The following is a 17,189-nucleotide window of genomic DNA, read 5'->3' as shown; positions in this document are numbered from 1 at the left end:
CAATTATTTTTTTAATAGAAAAATAAACAAATCGAACGAAGTTTATTATCGCGCGCAATATTTATATTCAAATACCCTTTAATCGATTTGTACACTAGATGTCGCATCAGTAGCTTTGAAACCGATGGTTTCTCCATTCATGTCTTTGACAAGATGTCAAAGATGTTGTGAATTTTTGAAATCGCTACTTTTCAATTCAGATCTGGATATTTATGACACAAAATAACTCTTTCCCGGATTTTAGTATAATTTAACCACTCATGGGTAAAAGATATTATTGCGCTTATTGCGACAGATCCTTTAAGGATGATCCAGAAGCTAGAAAAAAACACCTTTCGAGTTTGCAACATGCAAAAAATCGCGCAGATCATTACAATATGTACAAAGGTAATTGTTTAATAACTTTATACTTCTAAAACGTTTCAAATCGCTATAATATTAAATAAGTTGCGAACATAACCTTAAAATGTTCATTACTATGTTTTAGTATTAATCGTATAGACATTGTATTTTATTAATATTTGTAGACCCAGAAATTATATTAAAGGAAGAATGTGCAAAAACGCCATGTAAACGTTATTTAACCATCGGTGATTGTGCATTCGGTCTTGGATGCAGATTTTCCCATTACACACCTCACATGATATGGGAACTACAACATCTTGGTAACAATCATGGTTATTTTTAAAATAAGAATAATCTTATACCGTATAGTTGCACGAGTTTTATTTACAGTTGAAACAAGAAACCAGTCAAGATCACAGTTTACGCCTGAAAATGGCTGGCCGAATCCTGACGATATTATTAAAGAATATTTTGAACCTAATGCAAATTCAAGCGGTTCAGAGGAACTTAATTATCCCACGTGGTATAGACCACTGGAAATGCACGATTATGCAATGTTACCACCATCGTTATGGCCTATTACGCCAGAAAGCCTAGCAAATACCTCAACTTTTAAAGAATGGGGTTAATACACACGAATTATTACCAGGATTTTAAAATCCTAATACAGGTTGAAAGCAAGTAAATGTAAATAAACCAAAGTGTATATAATTTTCCAAAATAAAAGTTTGAATAATCCAGTAATAAGTGCATCTCTACTTAAATTATAATCTCAGTTTTAATATGTGTTGCAGAAACAATAAAATTCGAAATATTAAATGGATAGAAATTCTTAACCTTTCCCGATCGTATCGACGCACCATCTTACGAAGCAACTATGAATCAGCCTCGGTGTCGGTCGGTTCTCGTCGGTAACTTCCGTGGCTACCATCTGTCCCCCGTCATCCCCTCCACCAATCACCGGTCGGAAAGGCGAGCACACAATGAACCCCTGCACACCGTCATACAGTAGCGAAGCACCCGTTGCCACGATAGTTTGGCGTTTTAGCGTCGTGTTCGGCGCGCCGCCGTGTCGTTTCGATTTAAAAAACTAGTTCAGTGTCAAGTTTAGAGATCGGTTACGGTGATCGCGATTATGAGATTGACTCGATCCCGCGAGTCGTGTAAATTTTCGCTGGTGTGCCACTCAGGAGACATCGGAAGTGTTTGAAACCGTTCAGTGCGTCGGCACGGCGGGACGCCGGCCCTCGATCCGCCGACTGGATTTTCGATCGCCGCTTCGGATCATCTCGATCGTACCGGTGAGTTTCAGCAAAAGTGATTCGTTTTCCAGCCTACGTGTAATTCAATTCTCCGTCGAATCGCGGTGCCGTTGCCTCTCAAGAAACGCGATAAAACCAAGTCGAACGAGCAGCCTCGTGATTTGCTCCAAAGCAAACACGACGTTTCAACGATAGATCGCGAATTTTTCTACGCAGACGCAAAAAATATATAGAAGACACGATACAATAAATCCTTCGATTATGTGGATTCAATTTATCAATATTTATGCCTTACACGCACTTTGTGTGTGTATTTGAATATTAAATAAAGTTTTCTTTCCTTTGATTTGTCGTTTCGTAAAAAAGTGTATATATGACACTTAACCTATGAAGCCAAATATATTCTAGGGAGAAAGATACATCTTATCGGTTTAGAAATTTTAGTTAGCCATCGTAAGTTCTACGATTGAGCAAAAATTATTTAACACTGTCCATGTTCTCTTTATTTGAGAATTTATTGTATCGTGCGTGGATACGGGAGTAAAATACTGCACAGCAAAATTTTCGACACCTGTGGAGTCGCAGGAAAGAGGCTCTCGATTTGCAAAGGCGCGTGGTTGCACGTGTAAACAAATAATGCGTGTGGTTTTTAATCGGGATAGCTGAACTCGATCTGACAGTTACGAAGTGTCATTCGTGTACAAATCGTTCTACGGTTTGCCTGATCGAACGTGTCTCCACGGTTACGGGTGCGATTTAAATACAATAGATTGTCTTTCGATTGGTTTGCGCAACAGGACAACATTATCGTCGGTAACGATATGGCATCGAGCTATTCGAAATAGGTTTCGTTTATCGCGTTTCTCGATCGTGAAACGTGAAAACGAAATGCGCATATAGAGATCGTTTTCCCTTCGTACGAGACGAAGGGACCTGCGTTAATCCTGTGAACGTGTTCCATGGGAGTCTATGCGGATATTCGTTTCGCATTATGCACTGACGGGCGAGGAAATTATTAAGCGATTATATTACGATATATCGATGATTTACGTCGTAATTAATAATCATCGAATAATTTCAGCTGTAACTTTCTATTGTAATGTTATTGAAATTACATTTATCGACGAATAATCAGATTTAGTGCTGTCATTATGGCACGTAATGGAGGCGATAATACTTTACGATGATTACGCGTCGTTTCCCCGCGTAAACGATATTAAAAGTTGTTGATATTCATGAGAAAATTATAACAAAGGAAATCGGTTTGATACTTACGCGTAATGATACCCTTTGATAATATTATGCGTTATCAAGAATGAAATAACAGTTGAATTGATTTTGCTGGAATAAGTAAGTTACCGATTGGCTTATAAGTAGTAAGAAGTTAGGTCTGTAGTTATGATAAATGTTTTAGACACGTTTTTTTTACATATATTAGATAATCTCGTAAGTTTGTGTTGAGTTTTGTAGTACAACTTAAAGCAATGTTTAGTACGTTGATATTTGCAAATTGTTTATCCATTATAAAAGGAATTGTCGTATAAAATCCATTTTTCATCTCAGGTTATTTAGTGTTTTAGAAAAGATTCGAATTTATTATATGTGAAGAAAAGTATTCATATAATCGAAAGAGGTTATAAATATCGAAATAATTGAGAATCGATCGACACGTGTTTTTTGCTAATTAATAATTGTAAAAGTGTAAAAGTCCTCATTTTAATATTATTTGAACCAGTTTGTCCATTTACTCATTGAACGATCTTCATATGCACTTGCACTTTCTCAATATTTCTCTAATAATGTTCTTTTTCTATATTTTTTTTTTTTTTATAATATTTCTCTAATAAGGGTGTTGGGCCAACCATGGGAAAAATTTTAATGAGAGATTCTAGAGGTCAAAATAAGACGAAAATCAAGAATACTAATTTGTTGATGGAGGCTTTGTTAAAAAGTTATTAATATTTAAAGCTCCAGTCGTACTGAATTTTTTTCTCGAAAGTGGGTAGAATTTCGAAGGTATATCTCACGACCAAAAATGTTTGTAATTGACCCCTGCAACCAAAAATATATTTTCCAGAACGATATGAAATTTTTTATTTTCGTCGAAATATTTAGACACTTACCCCCTGTTGATTTTTCATAATTATTAGTTTTTCATTTTTAATAATTTTGTTTGACGCCCCACAGAAAAGTTGTCTAATACTTTTTTGTTGGCACCCATGAGCTCTACTTCAAAAAAAAGTTTCACTGAAATATATTCTCTATTGTGGGAGTTATGGCTGTTTGAAAATTGGACCATTTTTATGGGGTTTTTCTAACATTACGGGGTTAGGGAACAACTTCTTGAATATTTTTATAATTGCTACATATTCTATACTAAAATACGCGTCGTTTGCGATTTTGAAAATTAAAATCGTCCAATCCGTTCAGAAATTATGACATTTTAAAGATTCGCATGAAATTTCAGGAAAGCATTTCTGGCCTCGCATTAGATTTTCGGTAAACAATTTTTTTCTCGAAAATGCGTAGGATTTCGGGGGTATGTATAATGACCAAAAATGATTGTAATTGCCCATTGTAACTAAATATATTTTTTTTAGTATGATTTGAAATTTTTTAATTTCGTCTAAAAATTTCAGTACCTACTCGATTTTTTTCTCGAAGGTGAATAGGATTTCAGGGGCATGTGTATTCACCAAAAATGATTATAATTGACCCTCGCAACCGAAAATAATTTTTCCAGAACGATTTAAAATTTTTTTAATTTAATTTTTAATAACTTTTTAATGAAGCCTCAGTTAAGAAATTGATATTCTTGATTTTCGTCTTATTTTGGCCTCTAGAATCTCTAATTAAAATTTTTCCCAGGTGTGGCCGAACACCTTGTATATTCTTTAATAATGTGATAGACAATAAACGAATAAAGTTTACATTTAGATTTAAAAACAAATTTCCAGCAAAAGTAACATATTAGATTGGTCAAAAAGTAATATCGAAATTTTCAGTAATTTTTTTTTATATATAGGAAATTTCATTAAACAATTTATTAACCATTTGACATCTCATGAAGTTGAAGTTCTTATCATCAAGTGAATTTTTTAGAGATTGCAACAAATGGTAATTCGAGGGTATAATATTAAATAAATATGGTAAATGAATTGTTGTTCCGCACTCTTTTGATAGATTATTCCTTTTCTATTAGGTAGTTCTAACCACTTTTTTTCTAGAGACTTATCCTTAGTCACAATTGGAAACAATTCTTATCGAAACCAACAGTTTGATTAGATTGCAGAAATTCGTAATACCTACAGTAGTCTAAATAATATTAGATAACAGTTATTTATAAATAAATTTAAATAATTTCATGTTATTAATACACTTGAAATTAATAAAATAAGTATCTATTAAACGTTACCCTTTCACCCAGCTTGGTATACACTTTGTTTTCGTTTCTATTTAGTGATTAAAATCGTTTAATAATCAAAAAATAGATAGCCTTCCTTAAGTCGGACTCTGAGTTTTAATTTTCGTTGTTACATCATTTATAAATTTCTTTTTTATCGACTAAAAAAGTCTTTACAATCCACAAAACTATAATTACAATAGGTAAATTACACGGTGAGATATATGTTGGAAGGAGAAGTCATCCATCAATGGCACTCACTTTGACTGATCCATCTACGCATTGTGATGAGCCTCAAGAGTTGCAATTAGATTTGTAGGCCATTTTCCCTTTAGAATGGTAGATGGTGGATTTTGGCAAATCTTTAGATTTCCTGGATAGTATAACATACGTTAAGATCCTTGTGAAACGTGTAATTACTGATGCAATACGTTGCATTTAATATTATGCACAATGATTTCGATCGGAATCTTCGTATTGTGTTTATAATGGTTGACTTAGCACATCCCCAGAGTCGAATTCCATAAGTTCAAACCGGTTTTAATATGATTTTCTATAGGAGCAACTTGTTTTCCATCGAGAGGTTTGAACGTCGACCTAGTAGCCAGTACATTCTTCTTAGCTTTATTTGCAGCTGTTGTCCCTTTTCAGACCAGTTCCCAGATTAATCTTTGGGTCTATGTTCAAGCCAAGGTATTCGACCTTAACAGATTCTGGTATCGGTTTGGTCGTTCAAAAACACTAAGCATTTATCAATTTCGTGACGATTAAAATATTCTTCAGAGATTTGCACGCTACTCGAACAATAGCCACGGAAAGTGTTATCGGGGGTAGATTATCTAAACGATAACCGCGAATAGGAAGCATGCTTAAACTTGAGCGATATGAAGAAAGTGCTTGAATGGGAACGGTGAATCGTAGATATTACATCACCGATGTTGTTTCCGTATAGTGGCGCACGAATTATTGTTGCTGTTGGAATTGCAGGGTTATGGGATGTATGATTTAAATTAAACAACAGTAGTTAATAGTAGAATTTTACTTTTATTAAATACATAAAGGTGTATCTTAGAGATCTGTTCTCTGTGAGATCTGTTTCTGAACTGTACAGTTCACCCGCAGAAGAAAGGCGAGAGTGAAGCGCAGTTCGCCCTAGAGAACTCTAATCTTTGTATAATAAACACCATGAGTTCGTAGAACCCATGGCCAAAACTAAAACGAAACTCTAGACGTATACAGTCGTCACTGGCGATGATTTTTGTAAGATCGTGAGACGGTTAGGAAATCCAACAGTTGCAAAAAGGTTAAATGTAGTGTGACGGAGTCGATGGCAACGACCTGCTGGCGTAGACGAGGGCTACGTGCACTCGCGTCAGGATACTTTGCCGGAGGTCGTGACCTTGTCGATATGGGGAATAATCGTGCGTTGGACTGTACAGGACGATCATCCCCGTGAGTCAGTTTCCCGATCGATTTCACGCGTGCACGGTACACGCTCTCGAAAGGTCCATTGTCGCGTTCTGCGCAACGTACAATAGAATTGTCTATTTTCGAGCAGCTGCGCAGCCCCCTTTCGAACAGTCCCAGAGTCCGCAAAACCGGTCGATTTTCGATCGTGCTTTTCGCAGACACGCATGACACATTATCGGACAGCAGACTGGACGGTTGTGATCGACTAGGGTTACCAACAGCCACGAATTAAGAAGGGGTGGTATAGCAGGAGAGGGGGCAGCAGCTACGGGCCTCACATTTCAAGGTCACTGTTTTAAATACCAAACTGAATTCTCTCAAGTAATCAAAGAGAAAGTTTTTTCGATGTGTCGAATCATTTTTGACATTTTGATTTCAACGTGTATCTATGACTTAGAGCACTTTAACTTTTTTCAAGTTATAGACCATTTGGATAAACTTCCGAAAAGTACATACTTCCGATTTTTTTTATACTCTGGATTCTTACGTATTTTGACATGCTGAGTAGGAGTATGATAGTGAAAATTGGTGCAAATTTTATTTTCATAGTGGAAACAATAAGAAAACCATAAAAATCATAGTTTTTGAGAAACAAGTATGATAGTGAAAATTGGTGCAAATTTTATTTTCATAGCGGAGACCATGAAAAAACTATAAAAATCACAGTTTTTTTTATTTACTTTTGTAAATAATGGGAATTTTGAAAACTACTTCAAATAAAAGTTGTAGACCTCATCAAAATACACATTTTATGCTCTATTGATTTTTGTCATAAAGACAATAGTTTTTGAGAAAAACGATATTAAATATTCAAAACTTAATATAACAAAAAATAAAAAAAGTTGATAAATTAAAAAATAAACCTGTTTGTTCTAAAAAACGAAAACAAAGCGGATAGAACAATATCATGAAAATTAAAAAATAGTTTGCAATAAAAAAAAAGAAAATAAAGTGAAATTACCGCACGAAAATTAAAAAAACAAAGGTATTCGTTTCAAAAAATAAAAAATTTTAAGCTCTGCAGAAACAAATCAGTAATAAATTCAAAATGTCCCAGGATAGACGGTTTTAATATCCATGATTAATTGTTTGAAAGGATCACGTTTCAATTTATTCACACGACGCCGCCATAAAAACTCTGAAAGATGATCAACTAAATTATCTTAGAAAGTATTATCTTTATGACAAAACTCAATAGAGCATAAAATGTGTATTTTGATGAGGTCTACAACTTTTATTTGAAGTATTTTTCAAAATTCCCATTATTTACGGAAGTAAATAAAAAAACAATGATTTTTACATTAGATATAGTACATGAAACAAGATGAAAAGGCAATTTGGTAGAAAAATTAAACAATCTTTTTGAACATTTTGACTTCTATTAAATGGAATTTATTTTTTAATCAAATTTCGAGAAGTTTACCAATTTAGAAAACAATCGTGTTTAATAACGTTAATATCAATCCGAATATATTTATCTTCAAATTGCAATTTTAATTGTACATATAAAAATACAATATAACAGTATCCACAGATAGTTTTAAATACAATGATACATTTTTATTTTAATTATATTATAATTATTAGACTAATCATAATAATTAATTTTGTAGAAAAATGATCCTAAGATGCAATATTGTTGAATTTACCAATAAACCACAGATAATTTCAAGTAGTTTAGAAAACCAGTTTTCGAGTATGATGATTCTAAGTTAAAACTAATTCCTAGCATTATATTAATCATCAGATTAATCGTAACTTGAGGAAACGATAAACAAATGTTAAATACAATTGTATTATACTGCGTTTAAAGACGATGCTCGGAGTCGTATGATCTCAAATCGAAACTAATTTCTCGCATTGACGTAGACAGTACAATTTGTCCCCCTTCGTCGTGCTCTGGTATCTAATCGACAAATAATCTTTACAAGGACAACGCGTCAGTTGACTTTACATCAGATTGTTGGAGCACTAAAACACGTCATTATTATTTTGCCCTATAAACAGATTTGGGTAAATTTTATCCAGAGGTAGCTGTTGTTCGTGATTTCGTTCTTGTTTTAAGTTTTTAAATTTAGTTTCCAACAAATTATATCGTGAATGCTTTTGCTATTAATCTTCAACCAGTAACATCAAAATACCATACAATGACGTGTCTAACTCGTCAAGTTTCACAATTATGAGGCCACTCGTCATCAAGCCTTATAAATTAAAATCAACACATTTTTACATTAACGAGGTATTCGTAAAACAAATCGATTTTTTTCGTGCCCATTCCTTGTACGAACAAATTTAAACAAAATTAAATAGTATATGTTTGAAAAATTATTTGGAATTAAATCATAAATTAAGGAGTTAAGGCATCTTTGAATATTTTACATCCCTTAAATTCAACTGAATATTGTGTGCCATACAGAATGTAGTTATTTACAAATTAGTATAATTCTTTTTTTTTTGTAACAACTTAATAGGAAGTTTATTATTATTTTTATTACTTATTTGTTTTTAGTTTCTATTAAAGTTTGATATTTGTAATATATGGACAATGTATTTGAACATAATTTTCTTAACATAACTTCAAATGTTTTTATTTAAACCGCATAATAATCTACGATTAGTTTAATTTTAGCATTGTACTTTTACATGTTTTTAAAATTTTCTTACATAGTTTTGTCTAATTTGTTATTTAAAAGGGACATCTAAATTGTGCATGGGTTTGTTGCAACGTGTTGAAATGTAGTTTCGTCTTTGGCAGGCGTTTATTTAACAAAAATTAATCTTTATGGGACCTAGTTCCCATAACTTCGGTACGAGAAATGTTTATAGTAACAGTGATAAGGGTGCAGGACCCAAACGCAATTCGATCCTTGGTTTTCGACGCTTAGAAGGTTAGTCATTCACGAGAGTTCGTTGAGTAAATATATGACTTCCTCCAATAAAGCAAAAGATATTTTAGAAAAGGTATGTAAAGTGTGATAAATTTCATTTTCCACATAAACTAATAATCTTAATAGCACGAAATGTGATGGACCTCAAAGGGTCAAAGGATTCTAATTTACAAATGAAACTTAAATGGTAATTTACGAACGATCCTAAATTTTGTATTCCTTATCTAAAGTGCGTAGGAGCTGGAATTCAAGATTTCACTGTTTCGAAAATCCCACCTCTAGAAATGATAAATAGAAATACTAACATTTTGATGATTATTTAATATTTATCGATGCATAAAGAAAATTCATGACGTGTTTAAAATTTCGATAATAATTTTTTCAATATTAAAAGAGGAATGAAGTCTCCTTCACCCCTTATATTCACCATTGTTTCTTCGCGAGTAAAATAATGATTGTTTAACATTTATCAACACATAAAGAAAATTCATTATGCGATTAAAATTTAGATAATTTTTTCAATATTAAGAGAGGGATGAAACCCCATCAATCCCTTATATCTGCCACTGTTTCTTCGTGAATAAAATAATGATCGTTTAACATTTATCAACGCATAAAGAAAATTCATGATGCATTTAAAATTTAGATAATAATATTTTAAATATTAACAGAGGTTAAAGCCCCCACGTCCTCTCGTATCCATTATTCTTTCCTCGCGAATAAAATTTGCTCTAACAGCGACAGCGAGCGAAGTTTTCGCAGATTCACTTTGTCTCCAGGGTCTTTCGTTCGTACGACGAGCACGAGAGCTGCTAAAAACGAGCCACCCAGCAATTTAACATCATTTATTTCTATTGCCTTTATGCGGGTCTATTGCGTCACGCGATTTCTCCGCCCTTTATCGCGCTGCAAGTTACGTCGCGGCGATCGTGCTTCGCGAGTGACCGTCTTGCAATTTTTACGAGAGGCCAATCGCGAGACAATTTTCGAAATTGCCAAACATTGAGATCGATGAACGCTCGAACCGTCTTGAGCTGCTCTCGAGATGCGGTCGTTTCGCTTATTCGATGTCAATGGTGCGTCATTGTTCTGCGTGATCCGATACGAGATCGAGTCGTTGGTATCGTAATTGATAAAAGTAATCATTCATAGAAATATTTGTGTAACTTGGTAACTCTGATAAGGCACGATCTTAACGGGGTAGTAGATTCAATTACGTGTAAGCAAGTTTTTAAACAGATAAGATTTAATTTGCTTCAGTTCAGTTACAGGACATTTATCTTATAGTATTTTAGTTTTATTTACATTTTCTGACTGGTATCAAAATTGTTCCATATTGCAGAGTCTAATCGTCCACATGTGGAGGATTAGATGACTAAAAATAGTATTATTGGAATTTAACAACTGTAAAAGTATATTCTTTTTCTATCATTTTAAATTTGTCATTCATATCAAAGGTAGAAACTTCCTCTTTTTAGAAAGTGTCTTCTAAAATCAAAATTCAAATTTATTTCCTTTAACGTTTCAACTTGAGAATTACAATTTTTTTTTTTTAGTTTCATAATGAAAATTCCTATTAACTATCAACTTATTTACAGGACATTCATCTTACAGTATTTTATTTTTATTTTCATTTTCTGACTGGTATCGAAATTGATTTAAATATAATCAAAATACACTGTAGTTTTTTTCTTAACCTTTTTTATAACATAAAACAGAAGACATTTACTTAATTTTTTTAGTTTGAAACATTACCTGATTTTAGGTAATGAAACTTGTTCTAGTTTGCATTATAATGAGTTTTTAATAAGGAAAATATTTGTAGAAAATAGTTGCACAGTGTGTCGTGTGTATAGAAATTCGGAATAAAAATCGAAACTTTTAAACTAATCAATTTTCGACCTAAGAACTCTGCTTTTTAAAGAAAATATAAAGATACATCAATTGATGCATAGAAAAGTATACATTCTCAATAAAAAAAAAATTAAAGAGACCTTGATTTTGTATTGAATAAAAAATGTTTTATTAATTTTTACTATTGCTATTTCTTATCAACTGATTACTGATTAACTTTGTTCGAAAAATTTTTTTATTGGTTTAATGCCTGAAATATCGTAGTGATCATTTATGTAGGTATAGATATGGGTGTTTGAAACAAAATTCATAATTTTGCATCTGTGTAACATCTTTTTATTTATTTTTAAAAAATAAAATATAAAATATATAAAAGAACAAATTTTTATTTTTTGAATATATTGAAGAAAACATTGTTTATTGTACCAAGGAGGTATGTTTTAACTTTTTTTTTAACTCGATTCAAAGTTGATAAACATTTAACATAACAAATTTGGAAAAATTGTTAATATTGTAAAAGATTATTTTGCAAGCATTCGGTTAATGGCAAGTGTTTAAAAAGTGTACCAAAAATTACAATAAATTTCTGGCGTCATTTTCTACAAATTGACAAATTCAATATTATTATTCAATATTATTATTAAGGTCAAATAGTTAAAAATTTCATATAAACTTATGCCCGAAAATGCTTCATTGAGAAGATATAAATTTTTAAAGATATTTATGGTTTATTGTGACAGTTATAAGAAACGTTGGAAAATTCCTCCCTTTGCAAGAATATAAGCTTCCATTCGTCGAACTTTTTCAAATATTCCATCTGCATTGTAATAGTAAATGCATTTTGACTACATTCCCGATCGAACATTTCTTATAATTGCCACAATAAATCATAATACCTTTAAAACCTTATATCTTTTCAATAAAGCATTTTCGGATGCAAGTTTAAATGAACTTTTTTCATCTATTTGACCTCAATAACGGTATAAGTTTGATCTCAACTTTTGGGAGCATCCTGTGTGTATTAGTTTCTAGAAATAATAAATAAACTGCAGCCACATACGTTATTAAGGGGGAGGTTGCTCACCTAATAAACAAATGATGTGTGATCGATTTATGTTCTTTTCGTCGAGAAATATGCATCCAAAGGCAGAGGACCACGGATCTTTTTTCCTATTGTAGAGAGGTCTGCATGTTGACTGTGGACAGAATGATAACAAATGGGCCAATTGGGAGACACGAAAGTGTCGTTGAAATTCAGATAAAATTTGAAGAATGAAAATATGAAAGAAGTCGTGTAATCGAAAGCTTTTGTAATTTTTGGGGCGTAGAATCTAAAGAACTATGTCTTGATTACTTGATTACTTCACATAATATTGAGGAAATGCGATTTACAGCGACTTTGATGATCTCATAGCCAGTGAAGATTTGCTCTGACCAATAATACGTATTATGTAAATTAACTGGCCCAGTGCCGGTAAAAGTAGCCTCATCGGTAAATAGTATTAAAGAGAAGAACTTTGGATTAGTTTGTAGCTATTCTCGAATCCATATACAAAGTTTAACGCGATTTACATAATCCATGTCATATAATTTCTGGCGAAGGCTAATATAGTAAGGATAATATTTGTGACGAACGAGAGTTCGTAATACACTACTTTTGCTGACTGCAGATTAGATCTGACGTAAACTTAATATGAGGATTATAACATGCTATAATTAAAGTGATATAAAAACAGTCAAATATCTCAGAAACTGTAAGAATATTGTCTATTAATACAATTTCATTGTACATATACTGTCATCCCGATGGAACTTACTACCTTCGTGGTTTCTATTGAAAAGTTTTTATACAGAAATATTTATCACAATATCCTGCTAAAAAATAAAGTTATTCGAGTGAGGGATCTCTTATTTATTCTTAATATTCTATTAACACTTTGACTGCCACATTACCCATATATGGGCGACAAGGCTTCTCATTTTGGAACTAAAACAATTCTCAAGCTGAAATACTAAAGGAAATAAATTGAAATAAAGTGGTTACGAAAATAAGTATTAAAAAAAATTTTAGTTTACGTAGTTTTCTATTATTTGAAGGGTTTCAGCATTTAACATTTAATCATTCAATTAACTTTGTAAGTGCGAAAACAGGAGTCAACATATAGGCAAACGAATCACAATAGAGATCACTGCAATTAAGGTTTTAAAAGGGTGGAATTCAAGCAAACAATATGGATTATCATCTCTGTAAATATTTATAGCGAAAAGAAGGGCAAAAGTGGGATCTGGTTCTATTTATTGGGATGATTCATTCGATCCAAATAATTTATCTAGAGATCGAGAACTATGGTGTTATTATTCAATATTATTAAAATCTAATGCAGCTTGGAAAAGGACATGTAAATTTTAAGTAGAACACTCTAAAGACTGAAGCTCTTCGACAGTTGACAATTACACTATTACAGTTAAAAAATAGTCGTTTGATACGTTGTTAAAAATGTATACGTATAGACAGAATTAAATTGTGTAGAGCAAAGAGTTCTTCACAAAAATCTCGGTAACTATTAAATACTCGAAGTCAAAATTTTATAATTAGGATCTATTTCTCTCAGCCAAAAAGAAAAAAAAAATTTTGGTGCCAATTGGCCACTAGAGCCCTTTTTGAAAGGACATCCCAGTTTGGTATACAGGCAAAAAGAATTTTCGATGAGTCAGGTTCGTCATTGTATGACAAGGCGTTAAGTTTTTTCGTATAACGTTATTACTACTTTCTTGTATGAATGGGATAAACTTAGTTATATAGTACATTCTTGTGATAAATCATGCGATGTTGCTGGATGAGTTGTCTAATATAGTTTTGATTAGGTTTCTTTAGATATACAGTGACAAATAGCGAGAGCAATTGAGAAGCAGTGAAAGCGTATAAGAAACAGCGAGAGTCGGTGACTACGCAAAATCTTGACGCACAATTCCAGGAAGTTATGGAATAACTGCGCGACAACTTGAAGGACAGTGCTGTGTAGTATACAGCTCTTAGGGATATTCGATTCTGAATGGACTATCTGGAAAATTGATCATTTTGAAGCGATTTTTTACATTTCAAACAATTTCAAAACAACACCTTTTTGAAAACTAATATATACAGGGCATTATTCTAAATTTTTTACATTTTCTATATTGCTCCTGCTATTAAAATGGGGATGTTTATTTTAAATAATTGCAGAAGAAACTATTTAAAGAATTTGTATTTCGAAAGCTTTAATCTTCAGTGTGGACATACAAAATTTCACTTTCATCCAATTGCTGTTTCATGAATTGTAATTTATTAAAAAAAATAGGCATCCATTTTCAAATAATTGTAAGATCAATAATATTGAAAATTCTGAAAAATTTTACATTTAAACGTCAGTGAAAAGTAAAATTTGTCCATGTATTAACAAAATCCGAAATGGTACTCCAAAACGTACCTATTTGATTTCGCGTGGAATGATTCTGAAACATTCGAACAACAGTAGTCCGGATAATGGAGTCTCTAGTGTAATTTATTTGATTGCAAGAACGCGCGCGAACTTCTTGCAAGGTACTTTGCGCACGGCAGAGATTGCGAAATTCCACGGTCGTCTATTTAAATGCGGAAAAGGAAAACAAAGCTGTTGGCAAATTCTATTAGCTCTTCCGGAACGTGTCACATATATATCGTTCCCAGGATAACAACTTCCACTCCCGGTCAGAGTTTCTGAAATATATGAACGGATGTCATTTCACTTTTTACAGACTATCTACCCTAGTTTCTCTTTCATAATTTCACTTTGAACGCTTCGTACTGTGAAAATGAAAATACTTTCGTACGCAGTCACCGTTGATAAACGAGAAGTATTGGTTAACGCGTCGACTATCACACCAAAACTTTATTTTTAATCAGTTAACTGAGTTTGACGAGTATAGCCGTCATGGAGAAGTGCCAGGATTTTTTGTCATGACGAGTTTTATAAAATAAACCTATCTTTTTGATGCAATATTTTAACAGCGACACTTACTCTGTGCTTGACGACTATACTCGTCATCGATCGATTCAACACGGAACGACACAGTTAACTGGTTAAACAGTTGTGCAGTGAATAACTTAAAATTTGCCTTAGTACTTATTTTTGTAACCTCCCAAAAATTCATGAATCCTGTCCAAAATTTCCCTTAATATTTCAACTTGAGAATTAATTATTTTAGTTCCATATTGCAAAGTCTAGTCGTCCACATATAGAGCATTAGATGATTAAAAATAGTATTATTAGGATGTAACAACTGTAAGAGTATATTCTTTTCGTATCATTTTAAATTTGTCACTTATATCAGAGGTAGAAACTTTCTTTCTTTTTTTAGAAGCTGTCTTCTAAAATCAAAATTCAAATTTATTTCCTTTAACGTTTCAACTTGAGGATTACAATTTTTTTTTAGTTTCATAGTGGAAAATCCTATCATCCATATATTGGTGATGTACCATTCAAAGTGTTAATAGAATATTAAGAATAAATAAGAGATCCCTTACTCGAATAACTTTATTTTTAGCAGGATATTAGGATAAATATTTCTGTATACAAATTTTTCAATGGAAACCACGAAGGTGGTGAGTGTTCCATCGGGATGACAGTATATGTGCAATAAAATTATATTAATAAATAAATATTCTACCGTATCTATTGTGGTTTTATTAAATACATAAACGATTATGACATCAACTGGTTAATAATTTTACATAATATCTTATCTCAAACAGTGTAGATATTATAACACATTTAGGGGAAGCAAAAGTTTTAGTTATGTAAGATCAATCGAATTTTTAAAATTTTCTTTCTTGAACTTTCAGAAATCAATTATAAATGTGTATCGACAAAGACATCCATCATTTTGATCGAATCATTTTTAAAATCAAGTAACAACAAACTGCATTCTTTGTACTTTACGATTGAAATATAAAATTTGTAGTACTTTTTTAACAACATTCAAAATCTGGGAGGTTCTTTCTACCGCACTTTTTAGTTTTCGAGTTTTACAAAACGATTCCTTTTAACTTCTTAGTCATTTATTAAAATAGCAATGGTTTTTGATATTACACTCTTCTTATCGAGTGAATCATCAGATTGATCTATTTATGGTTTATCTAGATGTTTGGTTTTTACTTTTCCTTATTTATTAAAAGTGCGTATTTTCTCTTTTTTGATATTTCAGGTCAGAAATTTTTAATTAAAGTAAAATGGCAAAAATAGAGTTTCAGATTGGAAAAATAACATAAGTTAAAGTATATTGTTTTAATTAATTAATTCTACATAGATTAAGGTAATAGAGATTTCGTTTTTTGATCCATTTTTACAAAATAGTATAACGAAATTCATTCATCAATACACTACTAAGAACAGTAGAAAATAAAAATCATATATTCTTATATTTCAACATATAAATTACAAATATTATTGTATATTTATGTATATATGAAAATAAGGAAAGTATTTACTATTAATCTTCTCAGGGACTAATTATTTTGTTTGAAATAATATTAAACCATGACATCCAGCTATCCTATTTTATATTGATGTGTTATATCAATGAATAATTTAATTAAGAATATTCACAATTTTAATAATCACTTCTATGATGCAAGATTTTAAATAACTAAACGTATACCTATATTTCAGTATGTTTATAAGAGGTTAAAAATCAGATAGATCGTATTGTAATAATTAAGGCAGTGTCTCTCAAACACTATACATATTAAAAAAAAAATATTTCTTCCAGCATTTTATTAAAACGTTAAAATACAGCTCAAAGGTTAAAACATATTTTTCATACAATAATTTTCGAGTAATTTAAGGTCGTCAAAGTAGGTGCCTCGTCCTGTATACGCGACTGTGATGGACTTTTGCGATCTCATTTAATCAAATAGTCTTGGTAGATTGTAACTTATCCCAATTAAAG

General features: G+C 31.9%; 2 protein-coding genes across 2 annotated transcripts in view; both read left to right on the top strand.

Moving 5' to 3' along the window:
- Positions 1–59: 59 nt before the first annotated feature.
- Positions 60–1,037, top strand: LOC143341157 (zinc finger matrin-type protein 5). The gene is made up of 3 exons (XM_076763879.1): positions 60–387; positions 528–665; positions 736–1,037. Exons 1-3 carry the CDS (start codon positions 261–263, stop codon positions 972–974), a joined length of 504 nt encoding a protein of 167 aa, XP_076619994.1. The 5' UTR covers positions 60–260; the 3' UTR covers positions 975–1,037.
- Positions 1,038–1,366: 329 nt separating this feature from the next.
- Positions 1,367–17,189, top strand: part of LOC143341138 (uncharacterized) — a 230,344-nt gene continuing 214,521 nt past the window's right edge. Inside the window, exon 1 of the mRNA XM_076763830.1 lies at positions 1,367–1,646. The gene's annotated coding sequence lies outside the window, so the exon portion shown is untranslated. The remainder of the gene's footprint in view (positions 1,647–17,189) is intronic.

This window comes from Colletes latitarsis, chromosome 4 (assembly GCF_051014445.1).
Source record: "Colletes latitarsis isolate SP2378_abdomen chromosome 4, iyColLati1, whole genome shotgun sequence".
NCBI classification, from domain to species: Eukaryota; Metazoa; Arthropoda; class Insecta; order Hymenoptera; family Colletidae; genus Colletes; species Colletes latitarsis.
This window is presented reverse-complemented; position numbering and strand designations above follow the sequence as displayed.

Bases quoted from the DNA above. Each gene is read 5' to 3' on its own strand.
- LOC143341157 (XM_076763879.1), top strand. From the start codon at position 261: ATGGGTAAAAGATATTATTGCGCTTATTGCGACAGATCCTTTAAGGAT. The intron at 388-527 runs GTAATTGTTTAA...TAATATTTGTAG, and splicing joins TCATTACAATATGTACAAAG to ACCCAGAAATTATATTAAAG. The intron at 666-735 runs GTAACAATCATG...TTTTATTTACAG, and splicing joins ATGGGAACTACAACATCTTG to TTGAAACAAGAAACCAGTCA.